Below are 21245 nucleotides of genomic sequence, written 5' to 3'. Positions count from 1 at the left end.
TAAAATACATGATGAAGGTTATAGAGGGGATACTCATAGTAAAATATATCTAAGAAAGAATAGAAAAGAAGATATAGGAATAGAACATATCAATGAAAGAATAGAAGAAGAGATATAGGAATAGAAGAAAGGTATAGGAGATATAGGAGAGCAATAGGACAGGGGACGGAAGGCACTCTAGTGCACTTGGACTCGCCCCTTACTGACCTCTTAGGAATCTGGAGAGGTCAACCGTAGATAATCTAAGGGTAAAGTGTTGGGGGTTTGGGGATGACACTATGGAGTCCGGTAATGAGTTCCACGCTTCAAAAACTCGGTTAATGAAGTCATATTTTTTACAGTCAAGTTTGGAGCGGTTAATATTAAGTTTAAATCTATTGTGTGCTCTTGTGTTGTTGTGGTTGAAGCTGAATTAGTCGCCGACAGGCAGGACATTGCAGCATATGATCTTGTGGGAAATACTTAGATCTTGTTTAAGGCATCTTAGTTCTAAGCTTTCTAGGCCCAGGATTGAAAGTCTAGTCTCATAGAGTATTCTGTTGGAGTTGGAAGGGACCCTGCAGGTCATCAAGTCCAACCCCCTGCCTAAGCAGGAACCCTATAGCATCCCAGCCAAATGGCAGTCCAATTTCCTCTTTAAAATGTCCAGAGTATTGAAGTTCACAACGTCCGCTGGTAGGTTGTTCCACTGGTTGATCATTCTGACCGTCAGGAACTTCTTCCTTATCTCCATGTTGAATCTCTCCTTGGTCAGCTTCCAGCCGTTGTTCCTCGTCCGGCCTTCCGGCGCCCTGGAGAATAAAGTGATCCCCTCCTCTCTGTGGCAACCCCTCGTATACCTGTAGACTGCTATCATGTCCGCTCTGGCCCTCCTTTTCTCTAAGCTATCCATGCCCAGTTCCCTCAGTCTCTCTTCGTAAGTCTTGGTTTCTAGACCCCTGATCATTTTGGTTACTCTTTTCTGCACCTTCTCCAGAGTTTCAATGTCTTTTTTGAAGTGTGGTGACCAAAACTGAACACAGTATTCCAGAACATTCTTTGTCTGCTTTAGTCTCCAGTCCCCTAATCATCTTTCCTGCTCTTCTCTGCACTCTCAACATCTCTTTTATAGTGTGGTGACCAAAACTGGATGCAATATTCTAGATACTAAGGCTTTATAGGGTGGTACTAGTACCTCGTGTGATCTTGATTGAATCCCTCTGTTAAGGCAATTTAGGATTGCATTAAATGTGTTTTGTTTTGTGGCTTTATGCAGGAAAGGCTATTGCTCATACTGGTTCCTTCTCTCCTTTCTTTTTGCGATTCGTGAGATCAACCAGAATTCCCAGGTTTTGCCCAATGTTTCCCTGGGTTATGACATTTATGAGAACTATTATCAAGCAAGAATGACTGCCGACGCCCTGGTGGATTTGCTCTCTATCGGACAGGCAAACATCCCAAACTACATTTGTGGAAGAGAGAAAAGGCTGCTGGTTGTGATTGAAGGGGCTGAGTCTGATATTTCTGTGCAGATTTCCACCATGTCAAGCCTCTACAAAATGCCACAGGCATGAATAGGGATTGGGAATGTGGTCTCACCAGCGCTCTATATAAGGGGATCATAAGGGGAAACTGCAGTTTAATGTTTCCAAATGTAAAATAATGCCCTTGTGGAAAAGGAATCCTCAATCTGATTATTGCATTGGCAGTTCTGTGTTAGCAAATACTTCAAAAGATAAGGATTTAGGGGTAGTGATTTCTGACAGTCTCAAAATGGGTGAACAGTGCAGTCAGGCGGTAGGGAAAGCAAGTAGGATGCTTGGCTGCATAGCTAGAGGTATAACAAGCAGGAAGAAGGAGATTATGATCCCGCTATTTAGAGCACTGGTGAGACCACATTTGGAATACTGTGTTCAGTTCTGGAGACCTCACCTACAAAAAGATATTGACAAAATTGAACGGGTCCAAAGACGGGCTACAAGAATGGGGGAAGGTCTTAAGCATAAAACGTATCAGGAAAGACTTAATGAACTCAATCTGTATAGTCTGGAGGACAGAAGGAAAAGGGGGGACATGATCGAAACATTTAAATATGTTAAAGGGTTAAATAAGGTTCAGGAGGGAAGTGTTTTTAATAGGAAAGTGAACACAAGAACAAGGGGACACAATCTGAAGTTAGTTGGGGGAAAGATCAAAAGCAACATGAGAAAATATTATTTTACTGAAAGAGTAGTAGATCCTTGGAACAAACTTCCAGCAGACGTGGTAGATAAATCCACAGTAACTGAATTTAAACATGCCTGGGATAAACATGTATCCATCCTAAGATAAAATACAGAAAATAGTATAAGGGCAGACTAGATGGACCATGAGGTCTTTTTCTGCCGTCAGACTTCTATGTTTCTATGTTTCTAATCTCCCTCTTCCTGCTTGTTATACCTCTAGCTATGCAGACAAGCATCCTACTTGCTTTTCCTACCACCCAACCACACTGTTCACCCATTTTGAGACTGTCAGAAATCACTACCCCTAAATCCTTCTCTTTTGAAGTTTTTGCTAACACAGAACTGCCAATGCAAGGCTCAGATTGAGGATTCCTTTTCTCCAAGTGCATTTTTTTACATTTGGAAACATTAAACTGCAGTTTCCATTGCTTTGACCATTTATCTAGTAAAGCTAAATCATTTACCATTATCCTCTGAAGGCTGTGTCTGTCTTGTTATATCTCTCCTTTTGTGTGTGTCCGTGCCTATATGTTGGTGGGTGTATGTTAACAATCTTTTACCAAAAGGTCAAATTCTCCAAGTTTTAGCATCATAATACTGTATTTCCATTATTATTATTTTTATAAGATCAGTTATGGTTTTGTGTCTGAAACTCTACATGACAAAGCCCGGTTCCCTTTCATTTATCGAATGGTCCCTAAAGAAGATTACTTGTACCAGGGAATTGCCAAACTGCTCCAGCATTTCAATTGGAACTGGGCTGGTCTCCTTGCACCAGATACTGACAATGGCAAAAGATTCCTACAGACTTTGAATCCCATATTAACTAGGAACACAATTTGTGTTGCCTTCTCAGTGAGCATCCCAACCTTGTCCTGGAAATTAAGTGTCCTGCAGAAAGAACTATTTAACTTGTGGAACCAGGTCAGTGTTTTAATATATTATGGAGAAGCTCGCTATTTCTACAGCTTGATATGGATAATTCAAGACTATGTTCAAAGACACATCAAGCCTCTCACGGTGAAAGTTTGGATCACCACAGCAATGTGGGACCTCTTCATGAATTTATCTTATGAAATTCTGGCTCCTCAATAGCTCCAAGGTTTCTTCTCTTTCTTAATTCAGACTCAAAGAAGACAACGGTATGTTGATGAAACATTTTTCTCCTCCATGGAAAATTTTGGCAAAATAGCATTCAGTTGTTCCTATTCCAGACACCTCTTTTCCGTGAGAGGAAGGATGAGGTGCCAGGAGAAGGAGGACCTGGAGATCCCGCAGGAAGATGTGGTAGAAAAAATCCTCTCTCTGGATGGCTACAGTATTTACAACCTTGCCTGGGCAGTTGCTCGAGCATCACACGCTGCCTACCTATCTAGGTCCAAGCAAAAAGTAATGAAGGGAAAAGAGCAGAGCTTGAGGCTTCAGACATGGCAGGTATTTGGTTTCCTTCCAAAATCCTGATGGTGAGCTGTCAGGCTTCAAGTATATTTTAGATGTAGGGGGTGTATAGGGTGCTCAGGTGGGGTAGATTAGATTAGATTTATTGGGTTTATATGCCGCCCCTTTCCGTAGACTCGGTGCGCCTCACAACAATGGTAAACAATACATAGTAACAAATCTAATATGTAGCAATCTCAAATCCCCCGTGCCTGACGGCAGAGGTGGGTTTTAAGGAGTTTCTGAAAGGCAAGGAGGTTGGGGGCAATCCTAATCTCTGGGGGGAGCTGGTTCCAGAGGGTCAGAGCCACCACAGAGAAGGCTCTTCCCCTGGGTCCCACCAGACAACATTGTTTAGTTGCCGGGACCCAGAGAACCCAACTCTGTGGGACATAACAGATCACTGGGATTCGTGCGGCAGAAGGCAGTCCCTGGTGTAGAGGTACGTCATGTCCTTTTAGGGCAGCTCATTTTAGGGCACCTTTTAGGGCAGCTTGTTTACCGTTGGTCCCCACTCAGCTCTCACCTGTGGCTTCTAGCAGGTTTAGCATGTACAGCGGCCACACCCTGGGCAACAGGGGCGTGCATAAGTGCACCAGTGTGCCTTCCGTCCCCTGTCCAATTGTCTCTCCTTATCTCATTTATCTTTTCTTCCTTTCATATATGATCTCCTATACTTTTATATCTTTTCTTCTATCCTTTTCTTTATTTATATTACTACACTTGGGGAAAAGGAATCCTCAATCTGAGTATTGCATTGGCAGTTCTGTGTTAGCAAAAACTTCAGAAGAAAAGGATTTAGGGGTAGTGATTTCTGACAGTCTCAAAATGGGTGAGCAGTATGATCGGGCGGTAGGAAAAGCAATTAGGATGCTTGGCTGCACAGCTAGAGGTATAACAAGCAGGAAGAGGGAGATTATGATCCCGCTATATAGAGCGCTGGCGAGACCACATTTGGAGTACTGTGTTCAGTTCTGGAGACCTCACCTACAAAAAGATATTGACAAAATTGAACGGGTCCAAAGACGGGCTACAAGAATGGGGGAAGGTCTTAAGCATAAAACATATCAGGAAAGACTTCATGAACTCAATCTGTATAGTCTGGAGGACAGAAGGAAAAAGGGGGACATGATCGAAACATTTAATTATGTTAAAGGGTTAAATAAGGTTCAGGAGGGAAGTGTTTTTAATAGGAAAGTGAACACAAGAACAAGGGGACTCAATCTGAAGTTAGTTGGGGGAAAGATCAAAAGCAACATGAGAAAATATTATTTTACTGAAAGAGTAGTAGATCCTTGGAACAAACTTCCAGCAGACGTGGTTGGTAAATCCACAGTAACTGAATTTAAACATGCCTGGGATAAACATATATCCACTGTAAGATAAAATACAGGAAATAGTATAAGGGCAGACTAGATGGACCATGTGGTCTTTTTCTGCCGTCAGTTTTCTATGTTTCTATGTTTCTACATATCTGTCCTCTTCAATGTGTATTATGAACTGGACTAAATAATAAATAAATAAATAAATAAATAAATAAATAAACAAACAAACAAACAAACAAACAAACAAACAAACAAACAAACAAACCAGCTTCAACAGGCTGGCCAAACCAGATTGAGAGTAGCCTCTTTCGGTCATTGACCTTCAGTGAGGTATGGACATGTGTATCCCAAGAATGTGAAGACAGATTCTGGTGGACTGAGTTGATGAAATCTACTAGAATAGGACAACGGTCATAAAAGCAGTCCCTGCAAGCGATGAGATACATTCAGAACAGTTTTTCTTCTTTCATGTTTTTCTTTGGCTTGCCATTGCAGCTTCATCCTTCCCTAGGAGATTCCCACTTTTACAATACTTGCATGGAAGGAATTTTTCTGGATGAGAAAGGAGACCTCTCTGCCAAATTTGATATTGTGAACTGGATACCCTTTCCTAATAAGTCTTTTGGGGCAGTGAAGTTTGGGAAGATAGATAGACCATGGGGGTCCAAAGATCTGGAATTCATCCTCGACCACGTCACCACAAACTGGTCCCAGAGGTTTAATCAGGTGAGCTGAGAGTCTTCATATAATGCTTTCCAATCTTTCAACCAATTAGGTAATGTTTGGGAAGCGAATAGAGCTGGGATGAAAGATTGCTTGGGATCATTATTTCAAATGAAATCACTAGGCTCCTTGTATGGAAGTACGTCCCCTCCTCAAGAAGCCTTCCCTGGATCTGGCTATTCTTAACAACTATTGTCCTGCCTCCAACCTTTCCTTTCTAGGGAAGGTTGTTGAGAATGTGGGAGTGCTCCAGCTCCTACGGTCCTTGGATGAAGCTGATTAGTCTTGTTTCAGGCTCAGCTACAGCACCAAAACTGCTTTGGTTGCGCTGATAGATGATCTCTAGCGGGCCCGGGATTTGGGGTTATTCCTCTATCCTGGTGCTTCTTGACATTTCAGCAGCTTTTGATACCATCACTCTTAAACTTCTTATTGTTTAATGTTAGACCTGTATTGTTAACTTTATCTTAGGTATATGTTGTTAATCTAATGCTACCTCCTTAGTCTAATTCTGTCATCTACTATGATTGATGTTCCTTCTCTTTGGGTCAGTCTCTGCCTCACTCCAGGTGTACCAAAAGCTGTCATCCTGGCCAAGCCAAGATGGTCCTGGAAGGAAGGCCTCTTTGCTGCTATAGATGTGTCATGTGTGCAAAAGGCACCATCTCCACTCTGGAAGGTAAGGAACACTAAAAGAAAGTGATGAGTGCGAGAACTGGAAGCTGAGACTTAAACAGAAGAAGGTTTCTTCTCTTCACTACCCTACCCTATCCTACCCTTCTACTCTACTTACTAACAAAATGTCTCCTTTAACAAACCAGGATTTTGAGACACAATGTCTTAACCATATCTTATTATTTGCCTATTCAAACGAAGTGCTTTGTTGTGGTCATGTAAAATTAATATTTGTGGTCTTGCCTGTCTTCTCTCCAGATGCAGAGAAGTGCATAAGATGTCCAAAAGATCAGCATCCAAATGAAGACCAAACCAAATGCACCCCAAAGAAAGTAACATTCTTGTCTTACAAAGAAGACTTGGGGATAATCCTGGCTTCCTTTAGCCTCATCTTGTCTTTGGTCACAGCCTTCGTCTTAGCAATCTTCATCAGATTCTTAGAAACTCCCATAGTCAAGGCCAACAACCGGAACCTTTCCTACATCCTCCTAGTCTCTCTCCTGTTGTCTTTCTTGACTTCCCTCCTTTTCATTGGTCATCCAAGAGAAGTCACCTGCCTTCTCAGCCAAACATCCTTCAGCATCATCTTCTCTATTGCTGTCTCTTCCATCTTAGCCAAAACAATTATAGTGGTACTGGCTTTCCTGGCCACAAAGCCTGGGAATGCTGTGAAGAGATGGCTGGGAAAGACTCTAGCCAATTGTATTGTCCTTTCTGGCTCTAGTTTCCAAGCAATCATCTGTACCATCTGGCTGGGGGTTTCTCCCCCATTCCCTGAGTCTGACAAGCAATCCCAGCCAGAGGAAATTGTTCTGAAATGCAATGAAGGCTCTGTCACCATGTTTTATGGCACCCTCTCATACATAGGCTTCTTGGCTGCCATCTCCTTTATGGTGGCTTTCCTAGCCAGGAACCTGCCTGGGGCCTTCAATGAAGCCAAGCTAATCACCTTCAGCATGCTGGTCTTCTGCAGTGTTTGGGTGTCTTTTGTCCCCACCTATCTCAGCACCAAGGGGAAGTACATGGTTGCCGTGCAGGTCTTCTCCATCTTGGCCTCCAATGCTGGTCTACTGGGCTGCATTTTCATCCCCAAATGCTATATTATTTTGATACGACCTGACTTGAATACAAAGGAGCAACTAACAGCAAAATGAGAATGGGAGGCAAAATAATACTCAAAGTTCCAATTTATCATGTTGGCCCATCTAGGATAAACCCAAATCTGTAGTCCCAGGGATTTCTCCAGTGAATTGAAAGTTCGAGCCTTTGTTCTCACACCCCCAAATCCATCACATTGACCAATCTTCATCTACCAATTTGACAGCAACTCCCATCTCCTTCCGTGCAGGTGCAGCAGTACAAAGGATGATCTTGACCATCTAGAAGTTATTGCTACATGAAAACATTCCTCATGCAATTACCTCTCCCAAATTCTCACAGCTAAGAATACATTTTAAAATAGCATAAAGTGTGGCAGGCCAAAGACCCCAACGAAAATGGCATTGGCCTGACATTGGATGAGTGAGTGGATGGATGGATGGAGAAATTGATGGACAGACAGATATGTAGATAGATAGAACAGAATAGAGATGGCATGGATGGATGGATGGATGGATGGATGGATGGAGATAGAAAATAGATAAATGGCTGGATAGATAGATAAAAAGCAATTAAAAACTTAAAACTATGCACATTAAAATTTTAAACTATGTAGAAAATCAAAACCAAGGAGATGGGTGGGACAGGGATGAGATTTTCTTACCCAGTCAACCACCCCAGTGGTGGGTGCCCCCCCTCCAATGGTCCCAAGCCAAGTGGGAAAACCAGTTTTTAATACTTTTCCAGAACGCCAAAAGAGTGGGAGCAATTCACAAGGTCTGGGTCAAAGCAAAAAGTTCCTTGACCCCACCTGCCAGAATTCCTTAGCACAGAGGTCTCCAACCCTTGGGCAACAGGCTATTAACAGGCTATGGCCCCTTGCAAACCAGCTGCCAAAGTTGCAGGCAAGCATACGAACCTTCATTTGTGCATGCGCGGGATTTAGGTTGCACACATGAAAACATTTCCCCCCATATGCATGTACTGCCAGCGTGTTTCAACCGCCCGTAATTACAGGGTAATTAGTCCAGGAAGATACACACCACATGATAAAAGGAAAACCCAAAAGTTTTTACAAACAGAAAAACAGAAATAGCTCCCTTTTTAAATGTCAAAGGGATTTTCTGGTACACACAAGGCACAGGTTAAATGCAATCCAATTGCTCACCCAATAACTGGGAAATTGAGTCCAATTCTAAAGTCCAGGGGAGTCCACACACAATCTTGAACAGCACAAAAACCACGATCTTGACGAAACAATGGATCAGATACACTGCCATGAGGCTAAAACACCAAGCTTCACTTTTATCTGTAGCACTAATTACAGCAGCCCCACCCAACCACAGGTGGCCTCAAACACCAAGCTTCACATTTATCTGTAGCACTAATTACAGCAGCCCCACCCAACCACAGGTGGCCTCATTTTCTCTTGTAATAATCCTTCAGTTGTTGTCTCCTATGCATCACTCTACGCATGCATGGATGTGTCATTAATTCTTCTTCAGAATCCAGGGATGATACAGATGATTGATCTCCTCCTGGGCTGTCTGCCAAACTCCCCTCTTCCCTTTCACTCATGCTTCCTTGGTCAGAGGAGGCTTCGTCAGCAGATTCCATCGGGAGCAAAACAGGCCTGAGGCATGTGGATGTTTCCCCCACATCCACCTGCACATTCCTTGGGGCAGGAGCTGGGACAGAGCTAACCACAACACCGCACACCGCCAAAAAATGCTGATGTCACTGGTGCCAGTCTGTGGAATCAAAAAGGTTGTGGACTGTGATCCGTAGCAGGTCTCTTCTGCTGGCACAAATGAGGTGAACTCATCCTATTGAAGTGAAATGACTCCTGAGATAACCTGAACCCCTATTATATAGGGCAGGTATGTAAAAACCAAGGCCTGGAGCCTGGATCTGCTCCCTGGGGTACTTAGGTCTGGCCTGTGGGGCTGCCCAGGAAACAGCAAAGGACTAGCACGCAGTGCTTCTGCCAGAGAAAATGGGCTCCCAAGCTCCATTTTTGGCTGTCACGGCATCCTGCAACCTTCTGCCAATAAAAATGGAGCTCAGGACCCTGTTTTTGCTGGCAAAGCACTTAAGCCAATACAGGCAATCCCAAGAGGAGGGACATTGAGCTGGCCACCCACCACCCATGAGATCAAACACAACCCTAATGCAACCCTTAGTGAAATCAAGTTTGACAGCCCGATACAGGAATTTAATGGAATAGCGAACTCATAACCAATGCAGCTTGCACCATAGCAGTGTTATGTGTGCTACCTAGTCGCCCCTCCCAAAATTGTGGCTACTGATGCATTCTGCAACAGCTGTAGCTTCTGAATATCATCAAGGGTGGTCCCATGTAGAGCACATTTTATTTTATTTTATTATTTTATTTATTCATTTGTCCAATACACAAATACATAGGAAGAAAAATAGAGAAGTAGTAATATATATAAGGGTAAAGTGAACTTAGAGGAGAGGATATATGAAAGAAAGAATATATATATGAAAAGCGGGAGAAAGGAAGACAATTGGACAGGGGACGAAAGGCACACCAGTGCACTTATGTACGTACGCCCCTTACTGGCCTCTTAGGAATCTGGAGAGGTCAATCGTGAAGAATCTAAGGGAGAAGTGTTGGGGGTTAGGGGTTGACACAATTGATTCAGGTAATGAGTTCCACGCTTCGATAACTCGATTGTTGAAATCATATTTTTTACAGTCAAGTTTGGAGCGGTTCGTATTAAGTTTGAATCTGTTGCGTGCTCTTGTGTTGTTGCGGTTGAAGCTGAAGTAGTCATTGACCAGTAGGACGTTGCAGCATATGATCTGGTGGGCAATACTCAAATCCTGTTTTAGGCGCCGTAGTTCTAGGCTTTCTAGGCCCAGGATTGTTAGTCTATTTTGGTAGGATATTCTGTTTCGAGTGGGGGAGTGAAGGGCTCTTCTGGTGAAATATCTTTGGACGTTTTCAAGGGTGTTGATGTCTGAGACGTGGTATGGGTTCCAGACAGATGAGCAGTACTTTAGGATGGGTCTGGCAAATGTTTTGTAGGCTCTTGTGAGTAGTGTGAGATTGCCTGAGCAGAAGCTGCGTAGGATCAGGTTAACAACTCTAGAAGCTTTTTTGGCGATATTGTTGCAGTGGGATTTAGCACTTAGGTCATTCGATATTAGTATTCCAAGGTCTTCTACTGTGTGGGTTAGCAATGAGAGATTGTTTATTCAGTTCGTATGTGCGGTTTGGATTCTTTTTGCCGATGTGGAGGGTAGAGCATTTGTTGGTTGATATTTGAAGTGGCCAGGTGTTAGACCAGTCTGAGAAAAAGTCCAGGTCTTTTTGGAGAGTGAATGTGTTGTCAGTGGTGTTGAAAAGTTTCACATCGTCGGCAAAAAGAACACCGTTGCTTTCGATATGATCACAGAGGTCATTGATGTAGAGTAATCCAGTGGAGAGATGACAGTCAGAAGCTACAGCTGTAGCAGACAGTCAGCATGCCTTATGATTCCGATATAGGTGTAACTGGCTCATAACATGAAATTGTGTGAAGACCCTCCTGGCCATGACTGGCATGTGTCATGAGTCTAGGAGAATCCCAAACTGGCACACCAGGACTCTCTGGGATATTGCAACTCCATCCAAAACTAAAAATGATAAAGAACTGGTCCTGAATGGCTGCACCCACAGCCATTCCGTCTTACCGAGGGTCAGGTGAAGCCTGCTGTCCTCCATCCAGAGATTTATGGCCTCTAAGTACTGAGAAAGGGCAGCTATGGCATTTTTTTATTATTTATTCATTTATTCGTTTAATCGTTTAATCGTTTATTCGTTTATTCATTTATTCATTTATTCATTTATTCATTTATTCATTTATTCATTTATTCATTTATTCATTTATTCATTTATTCATTTATTCATTTATTCATTTATTCATTTATTCATTTATTCATTTATTCATTTATTTTGTCCAATACACAAAGAGAGTTAGTAAAATACATGATGAAGATTATAGAGGAGATACTCATAGTAAAATATATCTATGAAATAATAGAAAAGAAGATATAGGAATAGAAGAAAGGAATAGGAGATATAGGAGAGCAATAGGGCAGGGGACGGAAGGCACTCTAGTGCACTTGTACTCACATCTTTTGAATCATTGAAGAGGTAAATGAAAAGTTATATACAGTGGTACCTCTACTTAAGAACTTAATTCGTTCCGTGACCAGGTTCTTAAGTAGAAAAGTTTGTAAGTAGAAGCAATTTTTCCCATAGGAATCAATGTAAAAGCAAATAATGCGTGCAAACCCATTAGGAAAGAAATAAAAGCTCGGAATTTGGGTGGGAGGAGAAGGAGGAAGAAGAGGAGGAGGACAGTCGCTGCCCAAAGCAAAGGGAGCATTTCTTTTCTCTGGGCGCTGGCAGAGGTTTATTCCCTCTCCAAGCGCCCAGGGAAAGGAAAATGCATTTATTTATTTATTTATTTATTTATTTATTTATTTATTTATTTATTTATTTAGTTAGTTAGTTAGTTAGTTAGTTAGTTAGTTAGTCCAATGCACAATACATATTGAAGAGGATAGACATGAGTTATTATATATAAAGAAAGGATATAAAAGTCCAATACACAATGAGGGTTTTAGTGGGTATATATCAATATACACATAGTAAAATACATGATGAAGGTTATAGAGGAGATACTCATAGTAAAATATATCTAAGAAATAATAGAAAAAAAGATATAGGAATAGAATATATCAATGAAAGAATAGAAGAAGAGATATAGGAATAGAGGAAAGGTATAGGAGATATAGGAGAGCAATAGGACAGGGGACGGAAGGCACTCTAGTGCACTTGTACTCGCCCCTTACTGACCTCTTAGGAATCTGGATAGGTCAACCGTAGATAATCTAAGGGCAAAGTGTTGGGGGTTTGGGGATGACACTATGGAGTCCGGTAATGAGTTCCACGCTTCAACAACTCGGTTACTGAAGTCATATTTTTTACAATCAAGTTTGGAGTGGTTAATATTAAATTTAAATCTGTTGTGTGCTCTTGTGTTGTTGTGGTTGAAGCTGAAGTAGTCGCCGACAGGCAGGACGTTGTGGGCAATACTTAGATCTTGTTTAAGGTGTCTTAGTTCTAAACTTTCTAGGCCCAGGATTGAAAGTCTAATCTCATAGGGTATTCTATTTCGAGTGGAGGAGTGAAGGGCTCTTCTGGTGAAGTATCTTTGGACATTTTCAAGGGTGTTAATGTCTGAGATGCGATATGGGTTCCAAACAGATGAGCTGTATTCGAGGATGGGTATGGCAAAAGTTTAGTAAGCTCTGGTAAGTAGTGTGAGATTGCCAGAGCAGAAGCTACGTAGGATTAGGTTTACAACTCTTGAAGCCTTCCTGGCTATATTGTTGCAGTGGGCTTTGGCACTTAAATCTTTTGTTATTAGTATACCAAGGTCTTTAACCAAGTGGGGATTATCTGTGATAATTTGATTATTCAGTTCGTATTTGGAGTTCAGATTCTTCTTCCCAATGTGTAGGACAGAGCATTTGCTAGTTGAGATTTGGAGTTGCCATGTGTTAGACCACTCAGAAACAGCGTCAAGGTCTTTTTGGAGAGTAGTTGTGTTATCGGTGGTATTGAAGAGTTTTACATCATCGGCGAAGAGGACACAGTTGCTTGTGATGTAATCGCAAAGGTCATTGATGTAGAGAATGAAGAGCGTTGGTCCCAGTACACTACCTTGGGGAACACCGCTTTTAACTGGAACGGGGGTGGATATGGTGCTTCCTATTTTGACCACTTGTTGTCTGTTTGACAGGAATGCTGTAATCCAGCTGTGGAGGGATCCTGAGATGCCATAGGATTTGAGTTTTAGGAGTAGTTTGTCGTGGACCACTGAATCAAAGGCTTTGCAGAAGTCAATATAAATTGCATCTGTAGATTTCCCTTGATCTAGATGAGTTGTCCATATATTTTTGCAGTGGAGGAGCTGCAGGTTGCAGGATAGTTTTTTTCTGAAACCAAATTGTTTATTACAGAGCAAATTATTAGTTTCTAAATGGAGAGTAATTGATTTGTTTATAATTGATTCCATGACTTTGCATGAGACGCAGCATAGTGAAATTGGTCTGTAGTTATCTACAAGAGAGGGGTCTCCTTTTTTGAAGATGGGGATGACCATTGCTTTCGACCATAGCTTAGGAAGTGTGCTGGTTCTGAAGGATTTTTCAAAAATTATGCTTAGTGGTTCAACTATGGCAGAAGAGAGCTTTTTTTAGGAAGTATGCACATAGACCATCTGGTCCGACTGATAGAGAAGGTTTAAGGTCACGTAATGCTTTTTCAACTTGGTCTTCAGTGAAGTCTACTTGAGGGAGTTTGAGGTGCGATTGATGAAATTGGGGGATGAGCCATTGCTGTTAACAAAGACAGAGCCAAAGAAAGAGTTGAAGAGGTTGGCTTTGGATGAATCATCATGGTATTCTTTGTTGTTGGGTCCTTTGAGAGGTGGGATTGGTCTAGAGTCTTTGAGTTTATTGTTGACAAAGTTGTAGAAAGCTCTATTAGATTTGGTGCGTAGGAGGTTTTCCTCTTGTTTGCTGTAGTAGTTAAGGCATTCTGCTTTTATTTGATTGCAAATGCTTTTATATCGGCTTTTGAAGTTGGAAACTTGTCCTTTTTTGTTTTTCATCCAGAGAGATTTTTTTCTTGTTTGTAATTTTCTTATTGAGATGGGGAGGTTATTTTTTTTAATTTATGGTACATGTTAGAGGTACATGAAGTCTGATGATTATTTTCATTTCAAGTAGGAATGTGTTGTAGAGGTCATCAGTAGTGTAGCATTCAGAGAATAGAGTTTTCCAGTTTAATGTTGAGAGGTGGGCTTCAATGAGTTCGCAGTTCGCTTTTTTGAAATTGAATTTTGGTGTTGTATTATTTTGGTGGTTCATAGTGTGGCTTAAGTTGAGACTGAAGTTTATCATGCTGTGGTCGCTGCTGGAAAATGGTTCTGTTATTTGTAAGCCATATATTGTACTTTTGCTGTTACAGAAGATGAGATCCAGACAGTTATCAAGTCTGGTATTTTTAGTTACTAGTTGGTCGAGTCCCAGATGGGTGACGGTACTATATATAGTAGAATGGATGGGTTCCGTGCTGCATTCATTTAAGGACCAGTTGATGTGTGGTAGGTTGAGGTCTCCGAGGAAGATAATTGGGTATGGGCAGTTGGCTTTGTTCACTCTGGGCTGCCAAAACCTCCTTAAGCACCACTGAAAGGCTCCTCTGACAGCCCAGAAAAGCCCAAGATGGCCAGGATTAAATGGGGAATGGCAGGAAACTGGCCGGGCCTTCGTGCCGCTCTCAAATTTCCTGGGAAATTTTTCCAGGCTTGGGTTCTTAAGTAGAAAATGGTTTTTAAGAAGAGGCAAAAAAATTCTTGAACACCCGTTTCTTATCTAGAAAAGTTCTTAAGTAAAGGTACCACGCTTTATAGCTCTCTCTAAGCGGTTTACAGAGACAGCACATTGCCCCCAAAATTCTGGGTCCTCATTTTATCCCCCTCAGAAGGATGGAAGGCAGAGTCAACCTTGAGCCTGGTACAATTTGAACTGCCAAATTGCAGGCAGCCGGCAGGCAGCAGAAGTCGCCTGCAGTGATGCATTCTAATCATTGCACCACCATGGCTCTGTACTAATGATATAGAATAACAGTAATCCAGGGGTCTCCAACCCTGGCAACTTTAAGACTTGTGGACTTCAACTCCCAGAATTCCTCAGCCAGCAAAGAGTTGAAGTGTACAAATCTTAAAGTTGCCAAGGTTGGAGAGCCCTGTTCTGGGCCTAGAAAGCCTAGAACTATGGCGCCTAAAACACGATTTGAGTATTGCCCACAAGATCATATGCTGCAACGTCCAACCGGTCTATGACTACTTCAGCTTCAACCGCAACAACAAAAGAGCACGCAACAGATTCAAACTTAATACAAACCGCTCCAAACTTGACTGTAAAAAATATGATTTCAACAATCGAGTTATCGAAGCGTGGAACTCATTACCGGACTCAATATTGTCAACCCCTAACCCCCAACATTTTTCCCTTAGACTCTCCACGATTGACCTCTCCAGGTTTCTAAGTGGCCAGTAAAGGGCGTACATAAGTGCACTGATGTGCCTTTCGTCCCCTGTCCAATTGTCTTTCCTTTCTCTCACTTATCATATATATTTTCTTTCTTTCATATATCCTCTCCTCTAAGTTCACTTTTACCCTTGTATATATTACTACATTTCTATTTTTCTTCCTATGTATTTGTGTATTGGACAAATGAATAAATAAATAAAATAAATAAATAAAAAATAGTCCAATTCCCTGCCTAGGCAGGAAACCCTACACCACTTCAGACTTCATATCACAGCATATTTTTCATGGTATCAAATGATATTACCCAGCAGTTTCACAGATATCTTAAAAGGGAGCAGAGCAGTCATGGGCTGCTTCCCACACGGGGATGGGGGGGCAGTAAGAGTAGCAAAAATGGAGCTGAGGGAAGGGAAGGGAAGAAGGAAAGGGGAGGTAGGAAAGGGAAGGAGGAAAGGAATGGAACAGGGGAAAAGAAAGGACAGAAGGAAACAGGAGGAGAAAGGAAGGGAGGAAAGGAGAGGAAAGGGGAGGAAGAGAGAGAGAGAGAGAGGAAAAAAGGAAGGAAGGAAGGAAAGAGGAAGGAAGGAGGAAGGAAGGAAGGAGGAAAGGAGGAAGGAAGGAGGAACGAAAGAGGAAGGAAAAAGGAAGGAGGAAGGAAGGAAGGAGGAAGGAGAAAGGGAGGAAGGAAGGAAGGAGGAAGGAAGGAGGAAGGAAGGAGGAAGGATGAAAGGAAGGAGGAAGGAAGGAGGAAGGAAGGAAGGAGGAAGGAAGGAGGAAGGAAGGAAGGAAGGAAGGAAGGAAGGAAGGAAGGAAGGAAGGAAGGAAGGAAGGAAGACTTATGACCACAATTGAGCCAAAAATTTGGTTAGCAAAAGTGAGATTCACCATGTTTTACTCAATTCATGACATTTCCTAGCTCTAACAGTGATGTGCAAGCTAGGGACGTACATCTGAAGGCATGTGTAATGTTCTAATGTACAGAGGTTAGGGTTAAATGTGTGGCACAAAGTGGACTCTAAGTATGTTTTTCCTATCGTAGTAAATGAGGTTGAATGTGTATAATTTTAGAAGAGCTGTCCATGTGTGTGTGTGTACATATAGTAGATAATGTATATTTTTGAGTGCATGTGCATAATCTGTATGTACATATATGGCATATATACATATAGGATTAAATAGTATATTTTGGATGTTGGCGGCATACAAATCTAACAAATAAATAAATAAATAGTAAGTATCTTGTGTCTCTTTGAGGCGAGGAGGGGCCAATCATCCTAACCTAAACCCTTGAGGTGAGTGACTTCAAGTTGGCCACCTTTAAGCCAGTCACTTGATTTTTAAGCCATCCCCAGTCACATGATCATCAAGCCACTCCCACCTGGTCACATGTTTGAAAAGCCACTCCCACCTGGTCATATGACCATCAAGACACACCCATAAAATAAGGGAAATACCAAACATAAAATATAAAGAGCCTGCGGGAGGTGTCTCAACTCCCCCATGCCTGGCGGTATAGGTGGGTCTTGAGTAGTTTACAAAAGACAAGGAGGGTGGGGGCAGTTCTAATCTCTGGGGGGAGTTGATTCCAGAGGGCCGGGGCCGCCACAGAGAAGGCTTTTCCCCTGGGACCCGCTGAACTACATTGTTTAGTCGACGGGACCCAGAGAAGGCCAACTCTGTGGGACCTTATCGGTCGCTGGGATTCGTGTGGTAGCAGGCGGTTCCAGAGGTATTCTGGTCCAATGCCATGTAGGGCTTTAAAAGTCATAACCAACACTTTGAATTGTGACTAGAAACTGATCGGCAGCCAATGCAGGCCATGGAGTGTTGTAGAAACGTGGGTGAATCTGGGAAGCCCCACGATGGCTCTCGCGGCCGCGTTCTGCACGATCTGAAGTTTCCGAACACTTTTCAAAGGTAGCCCCATGTAGAGAGCGTTGCAGTAGTCGAACCTCGAGGTGATGAGGGCATGAATGACTGTGAGCAATGACTCCCTGTTCAAATAGGACCGCAACTGGTGCACCAGGCGAACCTGGGCAAATGCCCCCCTCGCCACAGCCGAAAGGTGATGTTCCAATGTCAGCTGTGGATCGAGGAGGACGCCCAAGTTGCAAACCCTCTCTGAGGGGGTCAGTAGTTCCCCCCCCCTGGGGTGATGGACGGACAGATGGAATTGTCCTTGGGAGGCAAGACCCATAGCTACTCCATCTTGTCTGGGTTGAGTTTGAGTTTGTTGACACCCATCCAGGCCCCAAGAGCCTCCAGGCACCGGCTCATATCCATTCCCTATCCCCCCATGCATGTGCACCCCCCTGTGTTGACCCTGCACATGGGCACAATCCTGCCCATCCCCATGCATCTGCAAAGGCCTCACTAAAGCCTGGAATAGTTAAAAAAAACACAGCTCAATAGTCAAACAGGAAGGTCAGCAAAATGGACTTCCGGTTTGCCTGTTGTGCTGTTTATTGTACTCAGGAGCCATCAGGGAAGCTTCCTAAAGCCCTGGAGTGTGAAAAAAAGCACAACGGGCAAACCAAAAGTCCATTTCCCAAACTTCCAGTTTGCCCATTGGGCTGTTTTTTGCATTCCCTGAAGCCGACAGAAGGCGAAACGGCGTTTCCAAGGCCAAAAACCAGCTGGTTAGCACATGCATGCAGGCTGGAGCAAACACAGACCAATTCCTCACATGCCTTCTGATATGGCTATGTGCCATTGTGGCTATGTGCCATAGGTTCGCCATCATGGCCCTAGGTGAAATAGCCCAAATATGAGAGATGCTGCCACTTCTATACTCCTGATATACCATCTGATCTTTTTTTTTTAAGCTGCTAATTTTTTCCTCATTTTTCATCCTAAATAAGTATCAATCATTAGATGGCAGCAAATAGTTCATCTGTTTACACACTCTTGGCTGCCAACTGGTGGTCATATGCAAATGCAAAAATGGAAGGGAAGGAATTTGCTATGCATCACCCTTGAGTTGTGAGATCCTCTCGGGTATATAAGCACTACAAAAGAATTATAATCTCCAGATATTATATTCAGGGAAAGAATTTAGCTTCAGAGCACACCTTTGGAGCCAATGGGACCTAAGTATATCACCCAAAAAACCCCACACTTCCTGAAAATCCCTTCTCCACTCACCTTAGAATATCCACCTGTCATGTTATCACATTGTTGTATTGAGAAGATGGTCAGGAGCTATTTTTATAGTTGCTGTTATTTAGATTTTGTTTTAAATAGAAGGGAAAACTTCTTCATGATAAAAGCTAGATAACAACGGGATAAACTAGTCATGGAGGCTGTGGGTTTTACATTTGTGTGTAGTTGTAAGAAAAAGCTATTAACTGTTCTGCCGGGCTCTCTGGTAGGAGCCTCCCGAAAATTCAAGGGTACAAATTTCAGACACACACACGTTTGAAAATTCAAACAATGTTCTTTATCCCAAAAGTCAAAATAAACTAAGCACTCTTTTTGTATTGCAAAGAGCACTCATCCCAAAACAACCGGGTAGTCTGTACAATTAACCTTAAGCAGTCATTAAGTACTTAGCTAGCAGCTGTGAAGAAACTTCACACCCCTTCTTCTTTCAATGAAGTCACACACACACACACACGTTGCTCTGCTTTGTTTTCAAAGGCGTGAAAAATCAACAAGCAAAGTCCAGAAACCAGCAACCCAGGATTCCTGACAAACTGCGATCACATACTCTTTCACCACGGCCAAACCCACACGCTGCTATTTATAGCAGCAGCCCTAATTACTGGAGCCCCACCCAACCATGGGTGGCCTCATTTTTTCTTGTAATAATCCTTTAGTTGTTGTCTCCTATGCATCACTCTACACATGCGTGGATGTGTCATTAATTCTTGTTCAGAATCCAAAGATGATACAGATGATTTATCTCCTCCTGGGCTGTCTGCCAAACTCCCCTCTTCCCTGACACTCATGCTGCCTTGCTCAGAGGAGGCTTCATTGGCAGATTCCATCGGGAGCAAAACAGGCCTGCGGCATGTGGATGTCTCCCCCACATCCACCTGCACATTCCTTGGGGCAGGAGCTGGGCCAGAGAGAACCACAACATTAACCAAGGCAGCTGGCCTTGGATAAACTTCCAGAATGCCATGTGCTCCCTTGTCTGTGCATCAAATGTTGGACATGGGTCACATGACTTTGAGCCCATGCCAGAATCCACATGGTGTTCTATTTCCTGAAGGCCCTTGTATTTGGAAGAATTTATATGAGATCTAAATTCAGCTATGTAAATAAACACATGGGATGTGAATGACCTTCAAGGTCACTGTTGTGGTTAGCTCTGGCCCAGCTCCTGCCCCAAGGACTGTGGATGTGGGGGAGACATCCACATGCTGCAGGCCTGTTTTGCCCCCGGTGGAATCTGCTGATGAAGGCTCCTCTGACCAAGAAGACATGAGTGACAGGGAGGAGGAGAGTATGGCAGACAGCTCAGAAGGAGATCAATTATCTAGCTCCTCCTTGGATTCGGAACAAGAGTTAATGATACAGTCACGCATGCGGAGAGCGATGCATAGGCAACAACAACTGAGAGATTATTAGCAAAGAAAATGAGGCCACCTGTGGTTGGGTGGGGCTGTGGTGATTAGTGAGGCTGCTACAAATAGCAGACTGTGGGTTTGGCCATTGTGGAGAATTATCTGATCGTTGTGTTTCATGACTGCTTTACTGACTTTGACTTTTTGTGCACTGATTTTTCCCCGCTTTGAAACTAAACCAGGGCAAAGTGTGTTTCACTTTGTGAAAGAAGAAGGACTGTGAATTGTCTCACAGCTGCAAGCTAAGTATCACAGAACTGATAAGGGACTTGTACCAATTACCAGTTTGTTTGGAGACGAGTGCTCTTTGCTATACCAAAAGAGGGCTTAGGTTAAGGGAATTTTCATTATAAAGAACATTGTTTTGAATTTTCAAACGTGTGTGTGTCTGAAATTTGTACCTGTGAATTTTTGGGAGGAGTCTACCAGAGAGCCCAACAGAACAGTCACAAAGAAGAATTGGAAAAATTATTCACAATAAAAAAGATGGTCATTGTAAGGCTGAGGTTAAGGCACCAGAGAAATTTCTCTATAGATCAGGAGGCTTCAAAAAGGAAATGAGCTTGAGGTGGAATCACATGGATTTTTACTTGTGTTCCAAAATGCCCTCGGCTTTGGGAAATTTAACTTTGCTTTTAAGAAGATCATCTTTGCCTAAATCAGGGGGGTCAAACTAGATATCATTAAAGGAAGCATCAGGGTTGTGTTTGAACTCGACGGGGTGGGGGGGGTTAGAGGGAAGCTGTGGAAAGAGTGGGCACCGCCATCTTAACATCACTCTATTTTGAACTGTAATAGTCTCCTGCAGTCCTCTGCCAGCAAAAATACAGTGTATGGCCTCCCTGGTGTTCTGTCTGGGTCACTCCGGAAGCCAAGACCAACCCAAAAAGAGAAGCCAGACACACCGGTAAAAGACAAAGGCAGTTTATAAAATTCAAGAAAAACACAGGTAACAGAAAATGTCCTTACAAACAGGAAAACACTGTATCTTCAAATATATCCACAAAGGCAAAAGTCCAGGCAGCAATACAGGATTCTTGCTGCCAAGACGAGGCTGTAGATAGCAGAAT

The 21245-nt window shown here is 42.7% G+C and overlaps 1 protein-coding gene across 1 annotated transcript in view; it reads right to left on the bottom strand.

Moving 5' to 3' along the window:
• Positions 1–6815, bottom strand: part of LOC139159094 (vomeronasal type-2 receptor 26-like) — a 31349-nt gene extending 24534 nt beyond the window's left edge. Inside the window, exon 1 of the mRNA XM_070736456.1 lies at positions 6715–6815. Coding sequence (XP_070592557.1) covers positions 6715–6815 — 101 coding nt within the window. The remainder of the gene's footprint in view (positions 1–6714) is intronic.
• Between the last annotated feature and the right edge of the window lie 14430 nt (positions 6816–21245).

The sequence above is a fragment of the Erythrolamprus reginae genome, chromosome 2, assembly GCF_031021105.1.
Source record: "Erythrolamprus reginae isolate rEryReg1 chromosome 2, rEryReg1.hap1, whole genome shotgun sequence".
In the NCBI taxonomy this organism is placed as follows: Eukaryota; Metazoa; Chordata; class Lepidosauria; order Squamata; family Dipsadidae; genus Erythrolamprus; species Erythrolamprus reginae.
The sequence above is the reverse complement of the archived record's forward strand: the minus strand, read 5'-3'. Positions and strand labels throughout refer to the sequence as shown.